The sequence below is a fragment of the Astatotilapia calliptera genome, chromosome 4 (genome assembly GCF_900246225.1).
Source record: "Astatotilapia calliptera chromosome 4, fAstCal1.2, whole genome shotgun sequence".
NCBI classification, from domain to species: domain Eukaryota; kingdom Metazoa; phylum Chordata; class Actinopteri; order Cichliformes; family Cichlidae; genus Astatotilapia; species Astatotilapia calliptera.
This window is the reverse complement of record NC_039305.1, coordinates 10,694,899-10,714,327: the sequence shown is the minus strand read 5'-3', so window position 1 is coordinate 10,714,327 and position 19,429 is coordinate 10,694,899. Positions and strand designations below refer to the sequence as shown.

The window sequence follows — 19,429 nt, the reverse complement described above, 5'->3', positions numbered from 1 at the left end:
TATATATGTATAAATGATCCTCCCAAATTTAGACTAATGGCAGATGAAGGGAAAGATTAAAAAACAAAACAAATGTGGATGGAAGCTTTGCTACAACATACCTAATCTGTCCTGTGACTATTACAGATGCTTGACGTTGGCGTCGTGCTTTTCCTTCTTCTAGTTGTGAAATAAAGACAAAGGGTATGAGGAAGTTGCTTCTATGCTCATGCGTGCGTTCCGCTTCTCGCTCACTTCTATCACTGACAGAGATAAGAATGGTACTTGAGAAGTGTTTCATATTTTTCCTATCTATCACGCAGGACTTAACTTTCAAGTTATAACGCACTATTCGTCACCCTTTCGGTAAGAGAAAAAAAGAATTCATTACTAAATATAATCTCTGTTTTAGCTGTAACACTTTTAAACTTTTAGATAGTGAAAAGCGGTTTCTATAAATAGCTTCAATAACTTCCTTTTCTACAAAAATATAAATTTGTGCCAGAATAATTGTTGTTTTATTAGATAATGAAATTTAATGCATTAATATACTTTGATTTGCAGGGCTTGGACAGTTCTAACAGTGTACCTAAAAGCAAATTAAAAGCATGCTGTCTAACTTCTCTAAATGTGAGAAGTTTCAAACAGGCGCCCTGCCTGTGGTGTATGGAGTTGAGTTTGTCGTGGCTCTGGCTGGAAATCTGTTCGCCCTGTGGCTGCTGGTCGTCAAAGAGAGAAGAAACTGGCACACCGGTGTTGTTCTGTCATGCAACTTAGCCATCAGCGACCTGCTGTACGTCCTCACCCTGCCGTTGTTAATCGTCTACTACTCAAAGGACAAGCACTGGATGTTCGGCGACGCTGTGTGCAAGCTGGAAAAGTTTCTTTTCACATGCAACTTATATGTGAGCATCTTCTTCATCATGGCGATAAGCGTGAATCGATGCGTGGCCCTCGCTTTTCCATTTTTCACCCGCTCCTATATAACGCCTGGCCACGCCAAGGTCACCAGTATAGTCATATGGGTCATCGTTGGAGTCATTTCCAGTCCGGTGTTGAAATTTGCATCTGTTTGCTCAGATGGGTCTAATAACAAAATTCAGTGCGTGTCCTTCTGCAACAAGACTGAACACCCTCACTATGTTTACAAATTTTTCCTCTCTATGTTTGGGTGTCTGTTTCCCTTCCTGGTTACTTTCACTTCTTACTGTGTGGTGATTTGGGTAGTTTGGAAGAATGTTAACATAACCCCTCTTGAGAAACGCAAAGTCGCCCTGTTAGTCGCATCAGTGCTTGTGCTGTATGCCATTTCTTTCGTGCCTTATCATTTCTTTCAGATTTATCACTTGCATCTAAGATTATTGCATCCGGACAACACTGTCTGTTGGATCTATGATATGTACCAAGTGTCAAAGGGACTGGCAACTGTGAACATGTGTATCCATCCGGTCCTTTACATGGCTGTGTTTGACAGTATGAGAGTAGCATGTTGTGGAAAAAGCTCAGAAGACAACATCGGGGGGTGATGAGCTGTTGCTCTTGTTGTGGTTTTTGTGTACAGTCTAACACATGCAATGCAATGCATATATAGCACTTGCTTGACTTTCTTGTAGCTATCTTATTTCAAAGTGTTACTAGTCTCTATTATGACTTTTCTAAAACACTTTCATTGTGTTTATTTTGGTTAATTTCCTGTTGGCCTAGTTCAGCAATAAAAATTATACTGAATCAGTTATTTCTTTTCATTTTGTTTGCAAGGAGCCAGCCTTTCTTATATTTTTAAGTGCTCCTGAGCAATAGTTCTCTATGGTTTCACAAATTTTCAGTCCAGTCCTTGCATCTGATCACATCACCTGAAAAACGTTTTGTTTTTGTGTTTGTTTGTTTGTTTAACCATTTTATACTGACATATGAATCATTCAAGCATTAACAAAGTCCTCTATGGCAAAGGATGAACCCGAGTTGTGTCTACAAATAACAGACAACATAGCAAAGAACCAATTTTTAAATGTATCTTTTAATTTTTTGTTGCTAGCAGCTTGTCAGAAAAATATTTTAACTTATTCAAAGTACTTTAGTTGAATCTATGAAAATTCCCAAAGATAAATAAAATATTTTTTGCATCAACAACATGATTCCCAACGGGATATTAGTCAAGTGCAGTGTGTCCTTCAAAAAATCTAAGGAAACTGAACAAGTGCAGAACAAAAGAAGAAGTGATGGGTCTGAAAAAATCAAGCTGTGTATGGCAAATGATCAGTCCTGACACCTCGCCTGAGATATGCATCTGGCCCTTGAGCAGATCTAACATTTCTTTGACCTATGCATCTCAGAATTTTCGGTTGTCTGCAGGAGAGACTGCACCCAATTGGACAAGAAACCAACTTCTTTTAAAATGCTTTACTACAATTGACAACATGTTAAATCAAGTCAACATGCCAGCTTCTAAAGTTGACCGACCATCATCTACAGACATCTACCACTTGAGTGAGACAGGCTGCAGTGGTGCAACCTCTGTCCAAAGGATTTGTAAAGGTGCAATCTCCAGAAATACCTTATGTTCCTTGACTTGAATGCAGACCAACAGTGCTTTGAAGAATACTGCTAGAAATAAAGGTTTTCTAATGCCCCAAAATTTGCTCTTGAATGTGCTTCTTTTCCACTATCAAACATGTGAGGAAGGTTTGAAAGAATCCAGAATATTATTTAATTTTCACTAATCTAGTTTTGTGTAGTAGAAGTCCCTTTAAAAATGTAGTTGGTCGAATTGAAAAATAAAAATCGTTGTTATTGTTGCTCTTAAAAAAACTTTTTAAATTAAATTTCATGTTCATGTAAATTGCATGTTCGTGTCTTTGTTTGTTTGTTTTTAAACCCCTAAGATCTCAGATATTGCTTTCTGTTAAAAACTTAATTTTACATTTGCGTAGAATTTTCCAGATTATTATCAACCCCGATGTTTAATTTGGTTTGGTTTTAGACAATGAGTTCTGCGCTCTTATTTTGAAGCAAAAAAAAGGGATTACACTATACTTTTATTGTGAAGTGGTAGGAAGTGCGTACAGTAGCGACGCCGCTCGACTCATACTGCTCCGGTCCTAAAGTGAAGCTAGCAGTGAGGATGCCGTCGAGTGAATACGACGAGTAAGTTCTGTTTGTTTCATTTCATACTGTGAAGTCTTTATTGAGCTCAAAATAACGTGGCATTTTCGCATCTGTCTTTCAGCTCCAAGCCCAGCTGGGCTGATCAAGTTGAGGAGGAAGGAGATGAAGGTAAAGAGCCTATTATCAGCTTTAGCTAATGCTAACACATCTGCTGTAGTCCAGTGACTCAAGACGGAGGCCGGCTAGGCGGTTTCCACTTCCACGTGGTTGTTAGGCGTAAACGTAGAGCTAAAAATGTGTTTACCTGAGACATTTGGGTTGTCTAATTATGCAAAAGCTGGAGTGATATATTCGTGTGACTGACATGGATGGACGATTTATTGATGAAAAGAGTTACCGATATATGCTGAGGCCTGTAACAGTGACGTAAGCAGGGTCTCTCAGTACTAACATGAGTGCAGCTATCAGCTAGCAGGCTACGCTAGCAACACAGCTGTGTTAGAAGTAGGGTTTCAGCGCCACGGGTAATCAAAAGTCAATAAGTCTCTTATTGCAAATAAGAACACCCGAGTGTGAAATCCAATTCAGAACTGGATATTTGATCAAAAGATGAGCCTTGATGGTGCTTTCATTGAGAGTTTGATTGAATACGTGGGAAGCGAAGCTCTTCAGAAACGGGGCGTGAAAAACAATCGTTTTTCTAGCAGTTTCAAGGACTAAACTGAATGTTTTCTTCACAGGCACACTGCCATCCCCCAAGGAGACCATCAAAGGAAATATTAAAACTGTCACGGAATATAAAATAGATGATGATGGAAAGAAGTACAAGGTAATAAAACGTTTATTATGTCGTTTTTACAAGACTCATTATACAAAGTCTTATCTTCATTATATTTAAATGGTTAAAAATGCATCTATCATTGCATTTGTAGACCAATAGAGTTATAAGAATGGATGCAGTGATTGCATTACTTTTGTTAAGGAGATATAGATACTGTCTGTAGTGCTGTAGGACAAGTAGTTTTTTCTCCCACTCATTGATCCTTTGCTAAGCATGGGTGTCGCCCATGTAGTAATTGCAGTCTAAAACAGGGCTCTGGAGGAGCATGAAAAAAATGGCTGCACAAAAAAGTGCAGGAAAAACGGTTGTTACTGATATAACTGCAGTTCTGTAACGGAGTGTGATAAGGTTTATCATCGATTGTGTATGGTTATCAGGCTTTAGTCTGTGGTGTCCATGGTCAACCCTGGGCTGCACCTCTGAAACCCTGTGGCACATGATGGGTTGTACAATTTATTTTGAGCATTAGAACTTCATAAGCTATGAGTAATATATGTTAAAAAGCAATTACAGGCACATTTAAAACATAGATACAGAGTAAAACCCATTCTTGTTTTCCATCTACTAGATTCTAAATTTACAAACTTCTCAATTGACATGTTATACAGCAAAGTTACAGATGTAGTCATTAAATGGTTTTTAATATTTCTTTTATTGATACCAGATGCCCTCTAGAGGTCATAGTTTCATCTGAAAGCTTCGAGTAAGACTGCATTTTTCAAGATTTGTATAGATTTTATTAGAGGCGCATTAGTTCAGGGTGGCTGCGGTAAAGCAGGTCATCTACTAACTGGAAGGTTGGTTGTTCGGTTCCTTGCTGCTCCAGTCTGCATGCCAAACTATACTTGGGCGAGACACTGAACCTGATGCTTTCATTGAAGTGTTAATGTTAGATAGAAAGCAAGGTAGAAAAAATGCTTTTGTTAATTGGTGAATGAGACATGTTGCATAAAGCCTGAATAGAGTAGATGACTGCTAAATGAGAACCAGTCCTTTTAACATAACCTTCTTAAATATTTGCACTTGCTGTATACAAAGAAACTTGTTTGTAATATTATTAATTAATATTAATATTGATTTATATGTTGTTGATTTTGTTTCTTTGTCCTCTAGATTGTGCGAACCTTTAAGATTGAGACAAGGAAAGCCTCAAAAGCTGTTGCCAGAAGAAAGGTCTGTCTTTAAATTAAATAAAAGTAAACCTTTTTCCACTTTATCCATGAGCAAAATAGTAAACTCTGTGTCAAACATTATCCCGCACTCATTTCAGAACTGGAAGAAATTTGGTAACTCTGAGTATGATGCACCAGGTCCTAATGTTGCCACCACTACTGTCAGTGATGATGTCTTCATGACTTTCATCTCCAGCAAAGAGGTGAGAGTCTTGCTTTTTTGTGTTGCTGCTTTTGTTTACTGTTCTAATAAAAAAAAAAAAAAAGTTAACTATGGTGTAGCTTTGCCTTTTTACTTGATGTATCTTTTTCATTTTGTAGGACTTAAATGCCCAAGACCAGGATGAAGATCCGATGAACAAACTGAAAGGACAGAAGATCGTGTCTTGTCGTATTTGCAAAGGTGATCACTGGACTACACGCTGTCCGTACAAGGACACCCTGGGCCCAATGCAGAAGGAGCTGGCTGAACAGCTCGGGCTTTCTACTGGAGACAAGGATAAGCCTGCTGGTTCAGGTATCATGAACATACCATTCATATAGTCAAATTTTTGCTGTCAGATGTTCTGTTGCGGTTTGGTGTTCCTAAAGTTATCATGACTAATGTTGCATGCTTTTCCTTTCACCAGCGGAGCCAGAGCCTGCACAGCCTGCACAGAGCAAGACCGGGAAGTATGTTCCTCCGAGCCTGAGGGATGGAGGCACCAGAAGAGGGGAGTCCATGCAGCCTAACCGCAGAGGTGGGTGCACATTGTCTGCTTATACTATTCACACCCGTTATTCTTTGAGAAATTGCCATAGGCATTATAAAACATGGATGTAACTTCCAGGTCAGAAAAATGAAGCCAGTGCAGCAATGCAGCCATCTGGTGGCTTTCTATTGTGTTGCCACCAGATGGCGATAGAAATGCAGGGTTTCAAAAAGACTTCCAGTCCTATAGAAGTTTAGAGGGAAAGGCTTTCTTAGTTTATGGGCTCTCACTTATTTTTTTTCACTTTTTTGGAAGTCTTAGTAATGCTATGTTTCAAAAGGGAAGATGAAATTGCATGCTCAATGGCTAATGAGTTGTCAGTCAAAAGACATTACACTGAGCTTGCAGTGTTACAGTCACACCCAGCCTCCCAAATTGCGTCCAGTTTTTGCAACCGAGATGGCAACAGTGGAAATGCTAAACTTCAGGGCTTCAAAACAGATCTTTAGAAACCAGTGGATGGTGTTATAGTAGTGGTATTATGGTTGATAATGCCTGTACAGCCTCAAGTATTGTTCAATAGAAACACTGTTTGTTTTTGACAGCTGATGACAATGCTACCATTCGTGTCACCAACCTGTCTGAGGACACCCGTGAGACAGACCTGCAGGAGCTCTTCAGACCATTTGGCTCAATCTCAAGGATCTATTTGGCCAAGGACAAGAACACGGGACAGTCGAAGGTCAGTTATAAAGCGAACATTTGATTTAAGAAAGTGTCAGCAACAATTTCTTAACAAGACGGTGTAGCTGGTAAATTGACTACAGTGTTTAGTTTTCTGTTCGTAAGAAAATACAAAAACATGTTGTCCGTCAAGTGTTCCAGTGAAAGTGAAAATTGAGTGCTTGTCTTTATTGTTGTCGTTTTTGTATATATTTTTTTTAAGTATCAGCTGCTGAGTGTGGGTGTGTTTTCTTTTCCTTTTTTTAAAAACTGTTGACATTGAACTGAAACTGAGCATGGTTCAGTAATCTCATCCTGTTTCCAACAGGGATTTGCCTTTATCAGTTTCCACCGTCGGGAGGATGCAGCAAGAGCCATCGCAGGAGTGTCAGGATTTGGATATGATCATCTTATTCTCAATGTTGAATGGGCCAAGTAAGTTCAGTCTGTCAGTTTTGTCAATGTACTTGTCATAATGTTGTATAATCTTGTCGCTGACTAAATTTCACTCTCTTTGCAGACCGTCAAACAACTGAGGAATTCAGTGTAAATCCCAGGAAGATTCCATATTTTGTCATGGTAAAATATGGCTGTTACCGTAATAAAGAGAGTAGTTGTAAATGTCTTTGTCATTATTTCTTTTCTTTAATGCATTTTCTGTCTAGGCTTTTATCCTGAATTAAACCTTTACGTCTTCGACATTAGACAAACACTACATTGATTTTCTTGATTTGGAGACGTAAACAGAAAAGAGGAATGGAGCTCATCACAAAATCATAATTGGCAAAAATGTTAGCTGGCTTTACAAGACCTAAACAATTAGACAGAGATGATGACCATCGTGACACTTATTATCAACTTTATTTTTGATTTAATGTGTGCACACTTGTAAAACTGGATTTCAGATCAAAAATAAATTGACAAAAGACAACATGTGGCAAGTGAGCAATGCTGCAAAAAGTTACTAATCTTGTTTTCAGGAGATTATACCTAAAAACTGTAGCGTGCATTAGTGAGGACATACTAATACTGACAGGGATTTTAAACGGTCAAATACTTGAAAGGTTCATGTTGATGCAATTTTTGTCCCAACTTTTCTTTATATTAGCACTGCACAGTGAATCACAGTGAGCTTGACAAATGAAGCCTGCATTTGAAAAGATAGGCCTTATTAACTAATTATGGTGTCAAAAAAGTAAAACACTAAAACATCGAAAGAAGAAAAAAATACAGACGTTACAGTCGATAAGTACAATCATGTTTCCATAAAAAAAAATGTATGGATACAAATTGCTAAAACAAAACATGCTATTTGAGCTTTACCAGTCCTCGTGTTTTAATACATTTAAGAATGTAGCTAAAAAACTGAGGATTCAAACATGGCACAGACCAAATTTTTTGGCTTTGAAAATACATTCTCTTATCTTTTGCATTTGCGATGAATCACTCCCAAAGTACAGATAATAGCAAAAACAATTGCAGCAATTGCAATCGCAGCAATGGCCCCGGGACCAATACCTAAAGGAGAATAAAAAAAATCATAGATGATAAAATATAACAAGATGGGAAATGTACTGAATTAACTGATGAGAACTTACCTGGAGGTTTGTTGACTGTGAAGTATTTAGTCACAGTACCCTGGGAGTTTGAGGCGGTGCAAGTATAGACCCCTGGAAACTCAAATGGTCCAGTCAAAATAGGATAATTCACATCCTGATCCTTGTACGTCTCTTGTGCTGCTTGTGGGAATTGCCAGTGGTATGATGGCAAAGGGTTTCCTGTTGCATTGCAACTTAAAATGTTTTTACCAGCTGGCAAGTCCAGAGTCTCATTTGAAGCGCTGATAAAGGTTGGTTGGTCTGAGGACATATGTGAAATCAAATTGCACACAGAAAAACTTGAAAATGAAAATACAAAGAGAAATATTTTTTTGATTACATTAAGATCATTTTAAAAACTCACAGAGTACAGTCAGAATATGCGCCTCTGAACGCACTGGAAGAGGACGTTGTTCCTCTGGCCACAGGTTTAGTTTTGCTTCACACCAGATCTCAGCTCCATCATCATCTCTATGAGCAGTCAGAGTGAGGACAGATGACTTACTGACGGGAGACGGACTGGACTCATCAAATGTCTGAGAAGACAAGATCTTATTTCCTTTGTGCCAAAGCACAGAGAGATTTCTTGCTGGTGCAACATTAACAATGTCACACTGTATGGCAAACTGTCGGCCTTCCACCACTGCACTTAAATTCTTCAGAGACACACTGTCTGGCATTTCTGAAATAAAAAAAAATCAAATGAATTAATTTTACCCAGTTATTAAGTACTAATGACATACTTGAAAAGTGTGAGACAAAGTTAAGGCTACTCACTATAAACAGTGACTGGTAACACTTTTGTACACTGATCACCATCACGGAAATTCACATAACACATTGGCTCTATCTCCCACACTGGCACAGAGTCAATTCTTAAGAGAAGAGAAGTGACACCCTTGGTAAGGTCCACTCCTCCATATGGAGACTCCCATCCCATTCCATCGGTCTGGTTAGATAGTGAGGTGCAGTTAGCTGAAAAGGAGCCTTGATACCTTACCACAACACTAGGAGGGCTTATTTCTAACGGACAGGAAGTGCTCACAGGCTTTCCTAAAACGATACAGGAAAGCTTAAGTTAGGCGTATCATCAAATAGTAAAGAAAAATACTATCAAATGTGCATATGCTGGTAATGTTTCACTGTGAACCGTGGCTAACAGACCTGGAGCAGCAAAATTTACAGTTGGAAAAGCCTTGAGGAGGATACTCAATGTCCAAAGTGATGAATAAAGCCACACTAAATTATATAACTAACATTATCTGGGATCACTGTTGCAGACTCTTCAAGATTTGTTTCAGTTTGAGATCTCCCACCCACCCACTAAACTTGGTGAGGTTACTGCTAATAATTGAATGATTGAATTTACTTCAGTTTCAATGGGCACTCTCTATAGAAAATCTCTGACAAATACTAACAAGAGTAGTAGCTTTACAAGTCTTATTCAGGTTGTAGTGGGTTCACTAGATGTTCTTTGGGCTTTGGGAAGGCCACTCTAGAAGCTTAATGAGACATTTTCAAACAATTGCCGATTCCAAGATCACCAGTTCAAGAAATTGTACATAAATACAAGTTATTCAGATGTGTCACCATAAGAATGAAATTTCTGACCACAACTTTGTGTCACCTTAACATCCTCTATTGCAAATGCTGTCAGAATATAATTCCGTTTAACTGAGTAGATAATTTAACAGCGTATTTCCGTTTGCTTTGTTGCTACACCTGCTGTCACAAGAGTCAGTTCCGGCTATACAGAGCTGTCTGAGTTGAAAAGAAATCTTTGAGCGCACAGTGTCTTCCAGAGATGGACTGGTGAACTGGCATACCGGGCATTTTCCTGTTGGGCGACGCACTTTTGCGCCGATGGGCCAACTGTATTGCCCAATTCAAATCTCCTAGACATACCCAGAGCTAGCCCTCCAATACTTTTGCTTTGCACTTGCGCAACGTGTGGAGCAGTGTTTAGTGCGGAAACAGTGGCGAAAATGTGGAGCTGAAAAGATGAGCGAGAGAAAAAAAAATAGATGCAGGAAAATCTGACACATGTAGTGAACAGTACCAGCAACACCTAGTAACAAGCCCTTGTAGTGACAGGACGGCTACCTTCGCAAGTGAGGGCTCACTTGACCGCATGAGATACAGAAAGGTGTAATTAACGTGGTAAGGAAATAAGTTGATTTAAGGATTAAAATCAGGATCCAAGTAAAATGAACGGATACTTTAACCATAGTCACTCCAAATACCTAAACTGTGATTTTTAATTGCCACGTGCTGCTAGCCCAATAACAACTGCGCCAACCTGATCAAAAAGAAAAAAAAGCTTCAATATTAATAATTTAAAAAGTGAATATATTCATAATATATCTGTACATGATATTTTCTGTCTATTTGTGTAGTGCCGACCAGGGGCGGAGCGTGGGGGTGGCTTACTGGGCTTAAGCCCGGGTTGTTTTGTCAGAAGCCCGGGGTATTTTGGAGTGCAATTTTTTCATAGTTAGATGCCTGGCTGACAACTGTATAAAACAAAAAGTACACACAATATTCGAAGCACATAGTGCACACTGTGGGAATTTACGACTGTGCGTGAATCCCCCCCTGATATTGGTATGATCCAAGCTCAGGCACTAAGCGACTGAGCGAGGGGGCGGGGCAGCTGCTGCCCGTCAGTGCGCTGTTGGAGAGACGGAGCCAGCCATACTAAGGAGAGCTTAAGTTTTATGGAACGCCAGGACTGCCATAATGAATTAATTAAATACACCATTAAATAATTAATTAAATGTGGCAATAATTAATTAAAATTGGAATTAATTAATTAAATAAATAGTTATGATATATGTAATTAATTAATTATTGACACATTTAATTAATTATTTATGTATTTCACATTTTAATTAATTATTGACACATTTAATTAATTAATTATTGACATATTTAATTAATTATTTATGTATTTCACATTTTAATTAATTATTGACACATTTAATTAATTATTGACACATTTAATTAATTATTGACACATTTAATTAATTATTTAATGATATATTTATTTATTTCATTTTGGCAGTCCTGACGCCTGGCTCTCATCATGAAATAATTTTATCTGTCAGCCTCACCCATCAAACTCAGGGGGCGGGGTTAACGCTGATCGAGTCAAAACCATTGCTTTGGCCTGGTGGCCATTGTTTCTAGCACACAACAACCGGCATGTGGAAGCTAACAGAACTGAGCTTTGAAAAACCCTGTTTGTGTGTTACCAAATACCGTTTTAATATTTTTTTAGCCGAGAATGTAGTGGTTTAATCTTCATGTGTCTGGTCGGTTTGTCAAGATACAGCCTCTTTGCAAAAGTGTTTCGATGATTTCGGAGATGTCGTCCCAGTCTCACGGCAAAGCGTGGGATAGACCCGCTCGCCTCGCAAGCAATCCCACCGACAAAGCGCAGGCCCCGGTACACAGCTGTAGTAACCCCCGCTGACTTCTTTTACTGAGGTTATATTTATCGGTGTTTTATTTCCTGATGTTCTTATGTGTCCTACGTGTTTCAGTCGCCAATTCTGAATTATAACTAACATTAAAAACATGTTGTGGTGGGGCGTGGTCTGCGGGGCCGTGCGGACGCACCTGCACGGCATCCGCAATCACGCCCGCCGTGTTAAAACACGGGGACTCAGGGGTTGGTGGTGGTGTGGTGTGATGTGAATCAAATAAAGTTGGCTCTGAACGTCGCTCTGTGGTCCCGCCGTGCCTTATTCATGCCACATTGGTGCCGAAACCCAGGAGGCGGCATGGCGGGTACCTACCAGAGCCAGGAAAGGAAAGAGCTGGCCGAGATGGTGGCCGAAATAGCGGCCACCCAGCGGAAGCAGGCGGCGGAGGTGCGTCGCCAACAGGAGGAGCTGCGGCAGGAGAGCGAACGCCACCTGGGGAAGATGGCAGAGCTGGCAGCGCTGCTCTGGGCCTGGGCGCCACCCCCACAAGTGTGTCTCGAGGACAGTGGAGGAGCCGTGTGGGTCACCTCGGCAGCCGGAGGTGGTGGACGAGCCACGCGGGGGTCCGAGCCTGCCGGAGGAGGAGGAGCAGCAGCCGGGTGAAGGGCTGCTCCTGCCGGGAGCGGTGGAGGAGCCGCTCCAATCGGAGGCCGAGGACGAGGCGGGCGAGGGTCTACACCTGCCGGAGGCAGAGGAGTCGCTCCACCCGGAGGGGGGCGAGGGGCGGTGCCTGCTGGGGGCGGAGGCGCAGTGCGGGGAGCCGCTCCAAACGGGAGTGGCGGAGGCGGTGGCGGAGCAGCTGTGCGGGGAGACGGAGGTCCCTGCTCCAGGGCAGCCTGTGCAGCCGGAGTTGGAGGCAGAGGAGCGGGACAGCCCCGCTAGGCCGGGGATCGGCGGGCTGGCTAGTCCAGCCTCGCTGCCACCAGTCGATTCTGCGCGCCTGGCGTCTGCCCAGCCGCCTGTGTGCAGGAGCACACGGCCATGCCGGTGGGGCCGTGTCCGCTTGCTACGCGGCCGACCTCCGGACCAGCTTCGCCGTTGCCGCTGGATGCGCGGGCGGCCACCAGAACGGACGCTTCCCCGTCGCTTGGTCGGGGGCTGGGGCGCCGATGTGTAGGGGCCGAGTCTCGCCCCAGGTCGCGGGGGGGAGTAGGTTTGGCCGGATCACTCCCCGGCCTCAATCGGGCGATGGGGGTATGTGGTGGGGCGTGGTCTGCGGGGCCGTGCGGACGCACCTGCACGGCATCCGCAATCACGCCCGCCGTGTTAAAACACGGGGACTCAGGGGTTGGTGGTGGTGTGGTGTGATGTGAATCAAATAAAGTTGGCTCTGAACGTCGCTCTGTGGTCCCGCCGTGCCTTATTCATGCCACAATGTTTAAGGAGGAGAGAGAGCAAATCTGTTTAACATCTGATCTTTGGGTTTTTGTTCAGTAATCAGCGTGACCTGTGTATAAACACATAAAAGAGATAACGTTGGTGTTTCCGTCATGTAGTAACTGCTGGCTTTAACTGTACAAAGGTTGTTCGACACTATGAAACACATACAGACTTCATGATGTTCGGCTAATATTTTTATTGTGAATATTAATCATGCTGACCTCGCTCTGTACACCACGCAGCGAGGTCAGCATATCCACGATATCCTCAGCTCCATGAGTTTCCCAGCTGACTATCTAACTGCCAACTATTCCAGAGACGTGAAAATATACAGCATAAAGAAAAGTGTAAGAGACTCAGCAGCAGATTAGAATTACAGTTATACATTTAATAAATCACCAAATGAATCCAAGAAACGAGCAAACCTGTTCCGACAATTTGAATTTGTATTCCCTCAGCTGCAGACTCGCTGCTGTTTAAATGTTTGAAAAGGAAGATTAGATATAAACAAACGTCAAACATAGACTCAGTCTGCCTTCACATTTGATATGAGGCCAGCACGTATAGTGGCCTCAGCAGGCTATTACTGAAATACACGTGCTATATCATAAACTATGATATAAACAGGGAGGTCCTATTAACATGTTTAGTTTTAAAGGACACCTTCCTGCCTTTAGTCTCATTCATGAGCAGTATTCGTTTTCTTCTAACATCCAGAAGTCTGCACAATGTGTTTCATAGTTTGTAACAAGCCTTTGACAGGTAAACATAACATGACCGAAAAAGCAAAAAAAAAAAGAGAGAGAGAGAGAGAGTGTTGATATAAGAAGAGAAAATTCTCTCAATTATGGAGACAGGCAAATGGTTCATTTATGTTTGATGTGTGTTTATTCCTCCCTAAATATCGTCGGTGAAGTTCGCCATGCACGTCAGATTTTCCTGCGCATTTTTATACCTCTGCCAACAGAGAGAGAAAAAAAATCACATTCTAACAGACAGCTGGTGCTTAGAATACAGTTGAATAACTATTAAAAAACAGATGATATTTAGATGATAGTTCAGTCTAACACATGTGCCAGTGGTTCATTAAACGTCTGTGAAACTATGCAGTTATGAAACGTAACTTTAACCTCAGCCAAACCGATTTGCTCAGTTGTAAATAAAACAGCGAAGTAAACGTGACCCGACAGACAGAACCTGAGTGAATGAAGTCCAGCGTTTAACCACTGAGAGCTAAAACTCAGCTGAGGTTTGAAAGCTGTGTGCTGGTGATTGGACATCAGCCGCTGATGAAGCTGTTCGCCTATAAAGTGCTCTGTAAGGAAACAAGCTCCAGCAGCTCTGCGCTCGGGGAAAACACTATATTTACTTATCTTGTGCAGAAAAATGCGCTGACATTGCTTTATATCGAGCACCGGCTGCCCAGTTAAACTGTGACTATCACCAGGTAACGTAGGCCTGTTTCTTGAATTAGCAGCAGGTGTTAAACAGCTGACAGATGAGGAGGAGGATGCATGCAGGTAAACTGAGGGTCTGCTGAGCTGATCGCTGGTTTCGTGAGAAAAATGTCAGCTCGTTCTTTATGTTACAGAAGCACAGAGACACAAGACCAGGCGGAAAGAGACGATCGTTCGGTGAAAATGAGAATCTGCGAATGCAACATGTGGAACACGGAGAGTGGAATATGTAAACAAACCGGTTAATGTACCCCCTCGGTGCGCTCTGCATGCTAACTGTTAGCAGAGCTAGTGAAATCTCTGAAAACATCTGAGCACTTTTGCAAGCATGTTCTATGTTGACAACCTGACCAGACATACGGCGCGACATTCGCGGCTAAAACACTGTTAAAAGTGTAGCTGGTGACAGAAAAACGGGGTATTTTAAAACTACACCACCACCATTGCTGCCTGTGATTTGATCTGCATTCTGGGATAACTGGCTGCCCCAAGTCTACACAAGCAATCGATTATCTAGGATCGACCTGTTTTGACTTACTTTGCACGGCAACCAATCAAATGTTAGAGAAGCTGCATGGGCAGCGTTAACCCCGCCCCCTGAGTTTGATGGGTGAGGCTGACAGATAAAATTATTTCATGACGAGAGCCAGGCGCCGGGACTGCCAAAATGAAATAAATAAATATATCATTAAATAATTAATTAAATGTGTCAATAATTAATTAAATGTGTCAATAATTAATTAAAATGTGAAATACATAAATAATTAATTAAATGTGTCAATAATTAATTAATTAAATGTGTCAATAATTAATTAAAATGTGAAATACATAAATAATTAATTAAATGTGTCAATAATTAATTAATTACATGTGTCATAACTATTTATTTAATTAATTAATTCCAATTTTAATTAATTATTGACACATTTAATTAATTATTTAATGGTGTATTTAATTAATTCATTATGGCAGTCCTGGCGTTCCATAAAGTTTGACCAGGTACCAAAGCAAATCATTCGTACCGTACAAATAATGTAAATATGACGGTGCATCACGAAAGATTGATATCAAACTGATCACTTGACCAATATTACGTTACTTGCTCTTCAAGTGAATCAACAAATGGCGAAATGAAAAGCCGAACAAATGCTATTTTTTTTTAGAGATTCTTAGCTTACGTGTGTTTATTTCATATTTTCAGTTCTTACCCTCCCCGACTAAATCGGTTTCAGTTATGTACTGAAATATAAGAATGGACATTAGAGGGTTCTTTCAAAGAAAAACTCAGGTAAATGTTATTTTATATATTATGCTTTGTATGTTGTTCAGTATATTTGTATGCAAAACAAGAGGAATTTCAGTACACAGCAGGATATTCACATTTGTAACCAGATATTTACACTTTAGGGAGAAAACATAAAACATTTTTACTGCACAACATCAATTTAGAGTAAACTTTTGTTTTAGATAAATATTGAAATATCTTTTGAATTAGTTAAATGTCACAATAAAGAGAGACAGAGCTTTCTGTTTTTTATCACTTTCATCAAATTTAGGAGTACATGTACACTAAGTTTATTGTTAATTAATAAGAAAACTCCAGACGATTCCATTCTGAGCTGAAGAAGCTTCTGATAGGTTAGTAGAGTCCATGTGAGTAAACAGGTGGCACAGCTGTGGATGCATATAAGGCAAAACACAGAGCCTGTTTCTGTGACATGGGAAAATCAAGAGATGTCAACAAAACACCAGGAAAAGAACTGTGGAGCTCCATAAGTGTGGCTCAATTTTGAATACAATTTGGTGCCATTTGCAATTAAGAAATACAGACGATTTCTCTCTTTACTCTTAAAGTTAACAAATATGTTTTTTATATTTATCAATCTAAAAAAATAAACATTTAGTCTGATTTGATGTTACAATTAAAAAGTGTTTGTGTTTTTATCTGAAGAGTTTGTAAATATCTGTATATTTGATGATTGTCAGCACAAAGAGGGAGAGAGGAACAGAGAGGGAGATGGAGAATGAGGACAGAACAGAGATGAACAAGAGCAGGTGAGACACACATGTTAGTCAAATGGTTGTTTACCAAAAGTATCACCGTATCATAGGTACTCATGTATCTCATACCTAGTGTTTCTTTTTAGGTTTGTTATTTTTCAAATTCTATATTTATTAAGTTATGAAGGCTTGTTTGCACAACAAGGCTAAATAATTATATAAACTTTTCTCAATCTAAATATTGTACTTTGGTAAAATTAAAAAATAAATGTAGTGCAGGTCTATGATGATTTTTAGTGCTACTATCATCTAGTTCTGATTCTGGTTCTGTCTTGGTTAAGTCCCAAGTAGTGCTGATTTTGAACTGTTGTAGTCCTGTTTTAATTCTGGATCAGTTCTTGGTCTGGTTGAATTGGGGTTTAGTCCTCGTGTCTTGATACAGCCCTGATTTTGTTCTGCCTTGCTGCTTAATTAAAAAACTAGTTTAAGGTGTTCTGCACATGTGATATATATTTTTCCCTATATGAAGTCATTCTTGTTGGTTTAAAATGGAGCACTGTAACAAAAAATAATTTCCCCCAGGGATCAATAAAGTATTCTGATTCTGATTCTTTTTTGAACAAAACTCAAAACAGAGCCAATTAATCTTTCAGTCATTTCTGTGCGCAATGTAAATTTAAAAGTTTGTTGTTTGTGGGACTCGTCATGCATATATACCAAAAAAATGATAATAAACGGAACAATCCCAACGGGACCTTTGCACTTTGAGTGCTCAGACCCTAAAAACGGAGTTGATGTAAAAGAAACAGCGCGCTTCATCCGAAAGATGGGTTCCGTTCTGAAACTATAATTTGGTAACTTTAACAAAGTAAAGAGCGCAAAGAAAAAAAATACACTTACCTATCCACGCAATAAAGATGAAGAAAAACATAGTGTTTTTACCAAGCGTACAAAACCCTCAGAAGGAAACTAAAAACGAAGCAGATCCACCTGAACAGCTTTTTCTAAATGTGCGCACACTCGTGCGTTTCTTCCTTTCGTTTTCTTTCGTCAGGCGCAGAAAGACTACGCCCGTGGAGGAAAATGCAGAGTTATTTTGAAGAAGTTAACAGTTTCCTCACTTTCTGATTTGCACAAGCAAAATTCTAAGTATTGCACAGAAGGTTGTACTTCATACGTTATATTACACGCAATAAAAATGTCTTGCACTTGCTGTGATTTTGCGAAATAAATCCGCCCGAGCATCTAAACACATGAGTGACACCATACTTAGAATAAGAAAGTGTTTGAACAGCGAGTCAAGTTCATTGATTTCTCTTTGTGTTCGGTGAAAACTAAAGAAATAGTTGGGTTTAAGCAGTGTGTATGTGTTGGGGGGGCGTGGATTCTGTTATTTCGCATTTCATGTGCGTCCTGTAAGACCGTTAGACGCTCAGTCGAATAACCCTGTGTTACAATAAACCCTCCTCACTTCACATAGCGTCAATATTAAACATGATATATTTAAAACGCAGCATCAAAACATGTTGCCAACCAAACAAATGAATGAACAAATAAACAGGATGCTACAGTCTGATGTAATAACATCTTCAAAATGTCAAATCCTCTTTCGCAATCACTTCTGCAAAGATCCAGGTGATGAAATGGACAAGAGGCTGTTGGATTTTTGCAAAGATAGTTCAGACGAGGGAAAACGGGACTGTTTTGACAGCAGTATGTACCAGTGACGCAAAATGAGTCAGGACATATGACTGAAACAAAGTCTTCTGTGTAGAAGACGGGAAGAAGCTAAGATTAAATCTGATTAAGGGTTGCATTTGTAAATACATTTACACTCACAATGTTACTCCTAAACAACTACCGTACTGTAAATGCTTAAAGAAAGCTGATGAAATAATGCTTTTTTCTTTCTTTATTTTCAGTTTTGAAGCATGACTGGACTAACCATCCACTGAGCATGCATTCATGCAAATTTCCCCTTAGACTGGTACTCGTGAGGCAGGTTGTCCTTGGAGATGTGGAAAAATTCAGATCTTCCCCTAAATATTAGGAATCGTAAAGAAATCATTTAATCACGAGAAACAATTAAATTTTGGCATTCTCTAAAGAAAATAAGATCTCTGACAAATACCATCGTGACTAGTAAATAACAGTTCAGTTTGTTGGTTATTCACATCAAATAACGTGTAAACATCCATCCATCCATCCATCTTCATCCGCTTTGTCCGGGGCCGGGTCGCGGGGGCAGCAGCCTAAGCAACACGTGTAAACAGTTCATGTTAATTTCAAAAATTGCAATGTTCCTTCTTTTTTTTCCAGTTCTGCATCTGGTACAGTTGCTTATCTTGGGGCCACTGTTGTTCTTGGGGTTGAATTTGTTGCATTAAACTTCATATGTAAAAAAAACAAAAAAATAATTTTGTTTTCTTATGGAGACTCCGTGCACTTTATATAAATCCAATGAATAGGCTTTGTTGTTCAAAAATAGAAAGGTTTTATGGTCAGAAGATTTTTCATGTTAATCATTTGTACCTCATTCAAAGCTGCAAGGTTAATGGAGCAACTCCATGTGGGCCTTTGCACTTTCAGTGTTAGGAATCTATTTAAAAGGAGCTTATGTAAAATGAATGCACTCTTTGGAAGATGAGTTCCACAACAGCATAGTAGAGATACTATAGAGATAACTTTAAGTAAAAAGCTCAAGAGAAAAAATACTTATGTATCACTGCAAAACAAAAGATGAAGAACTGCATCATGTTTTTACCAAGTTTCACAAGAAAATTAAATATAAAGCAGATCGACCTCAACAGATGTTTTGAAATTTGTGTAGCTGACCCCAAAAGCTGTTTCCTTTGGCTCTGAGTCACAGAAAAAACTGCCCCTATACAAAGAGCTGCAGCATGGTATACATGAAGTGAACATTGAAATGGGCGTTGACTCACTCTATCGTTTCCACAAGCAAACGTTCTAAGAAACTACATGCAGTGTGAACA

General features: G+C 40.0%; 3 protein-coding genes across 3 annotated transcripts; 2 read left to right on the top strand and 1 right to left on the bottom strand.

Annotated features, from left to right (window-relative positions):
- Window positions 1–265: 265 nt before the first annotated feature.
- On the top strand, window positions 266–1,672 carry p2ry11 (purinergic receptor P2Y11). Its single transcript, XM_026164609.1, has 2 exons — window positions 266–345; window positions 544–1,672. The coding sequence occupies exon 2, from the start codon at window positions 588–590 to the stop codon at window positions 1,503–1,505; it is 918 nt and encodes a 305-aa protein (XP_026020394.1). The 5' UTR covers window positions 266–345; window positions 544–587; the 3' UTR covers window positions 1,506–1,672.
- A 1,334-nt stretch (window positions 1,673–3,006) lies between these two features.
- On the top strand, window positions 3,007–7,133 carry eif3g (eukaryotic translation initiation factor 3, subunit G). Its single transcript, XM_026164607.1, has 10 exons — window positions 3,007–3,123; window positions 3,206–3,252; window positions 3,825–3,913; window positions 5,039–5,098; window positions 5,196–5,300; window positions 5,419–5,614; window positions 5,727–5,837; window positions 6,395–6,531; window positions 6,841–6,947; window positions 7,033–7,133. Exons 1-10 carry the CDS (start codon window positions 3,101–3,103, stop codon window positions 7,046–7,048), a joined length of 891 nt encoding a protein of 296 aa, XP_026020392.1. The 5' UTR covers window positions 3,007–3,100; the 3' UTR covers window positions 7,049–7,133.
- Window positions 7,134–7,176: 43 nt separating this feature from the next.
- On the bottom strand, window positions 7,177–17,465 carry LOC113020548 (intercellular adhesion molecule 1-like). The gene is made up of 5 exons (XM_026164606.1): window positions 17,337–17,465; window positions 8,888–9,163; window positions 8,475–8,792; window positions 8,111–8,371; window positions 7,177–8,030 (listed from the first exon to the last, which is right to left on the bottom strand). The coding sequence occupies exons 1-5, from the start codon at window positions 17,365–17,367 to the stop codon at window positions 7,933–7,935; spliced, it is 984 nt and encodes a 327-aa protein (XP_026020391.1). The 5' UTR covers window positions 17,368–17,465; the 3' UTR covers window positions 7,177–7,932.
- Window positions 17,466–19,429: the final 1,964 nt, after the last annotated feature.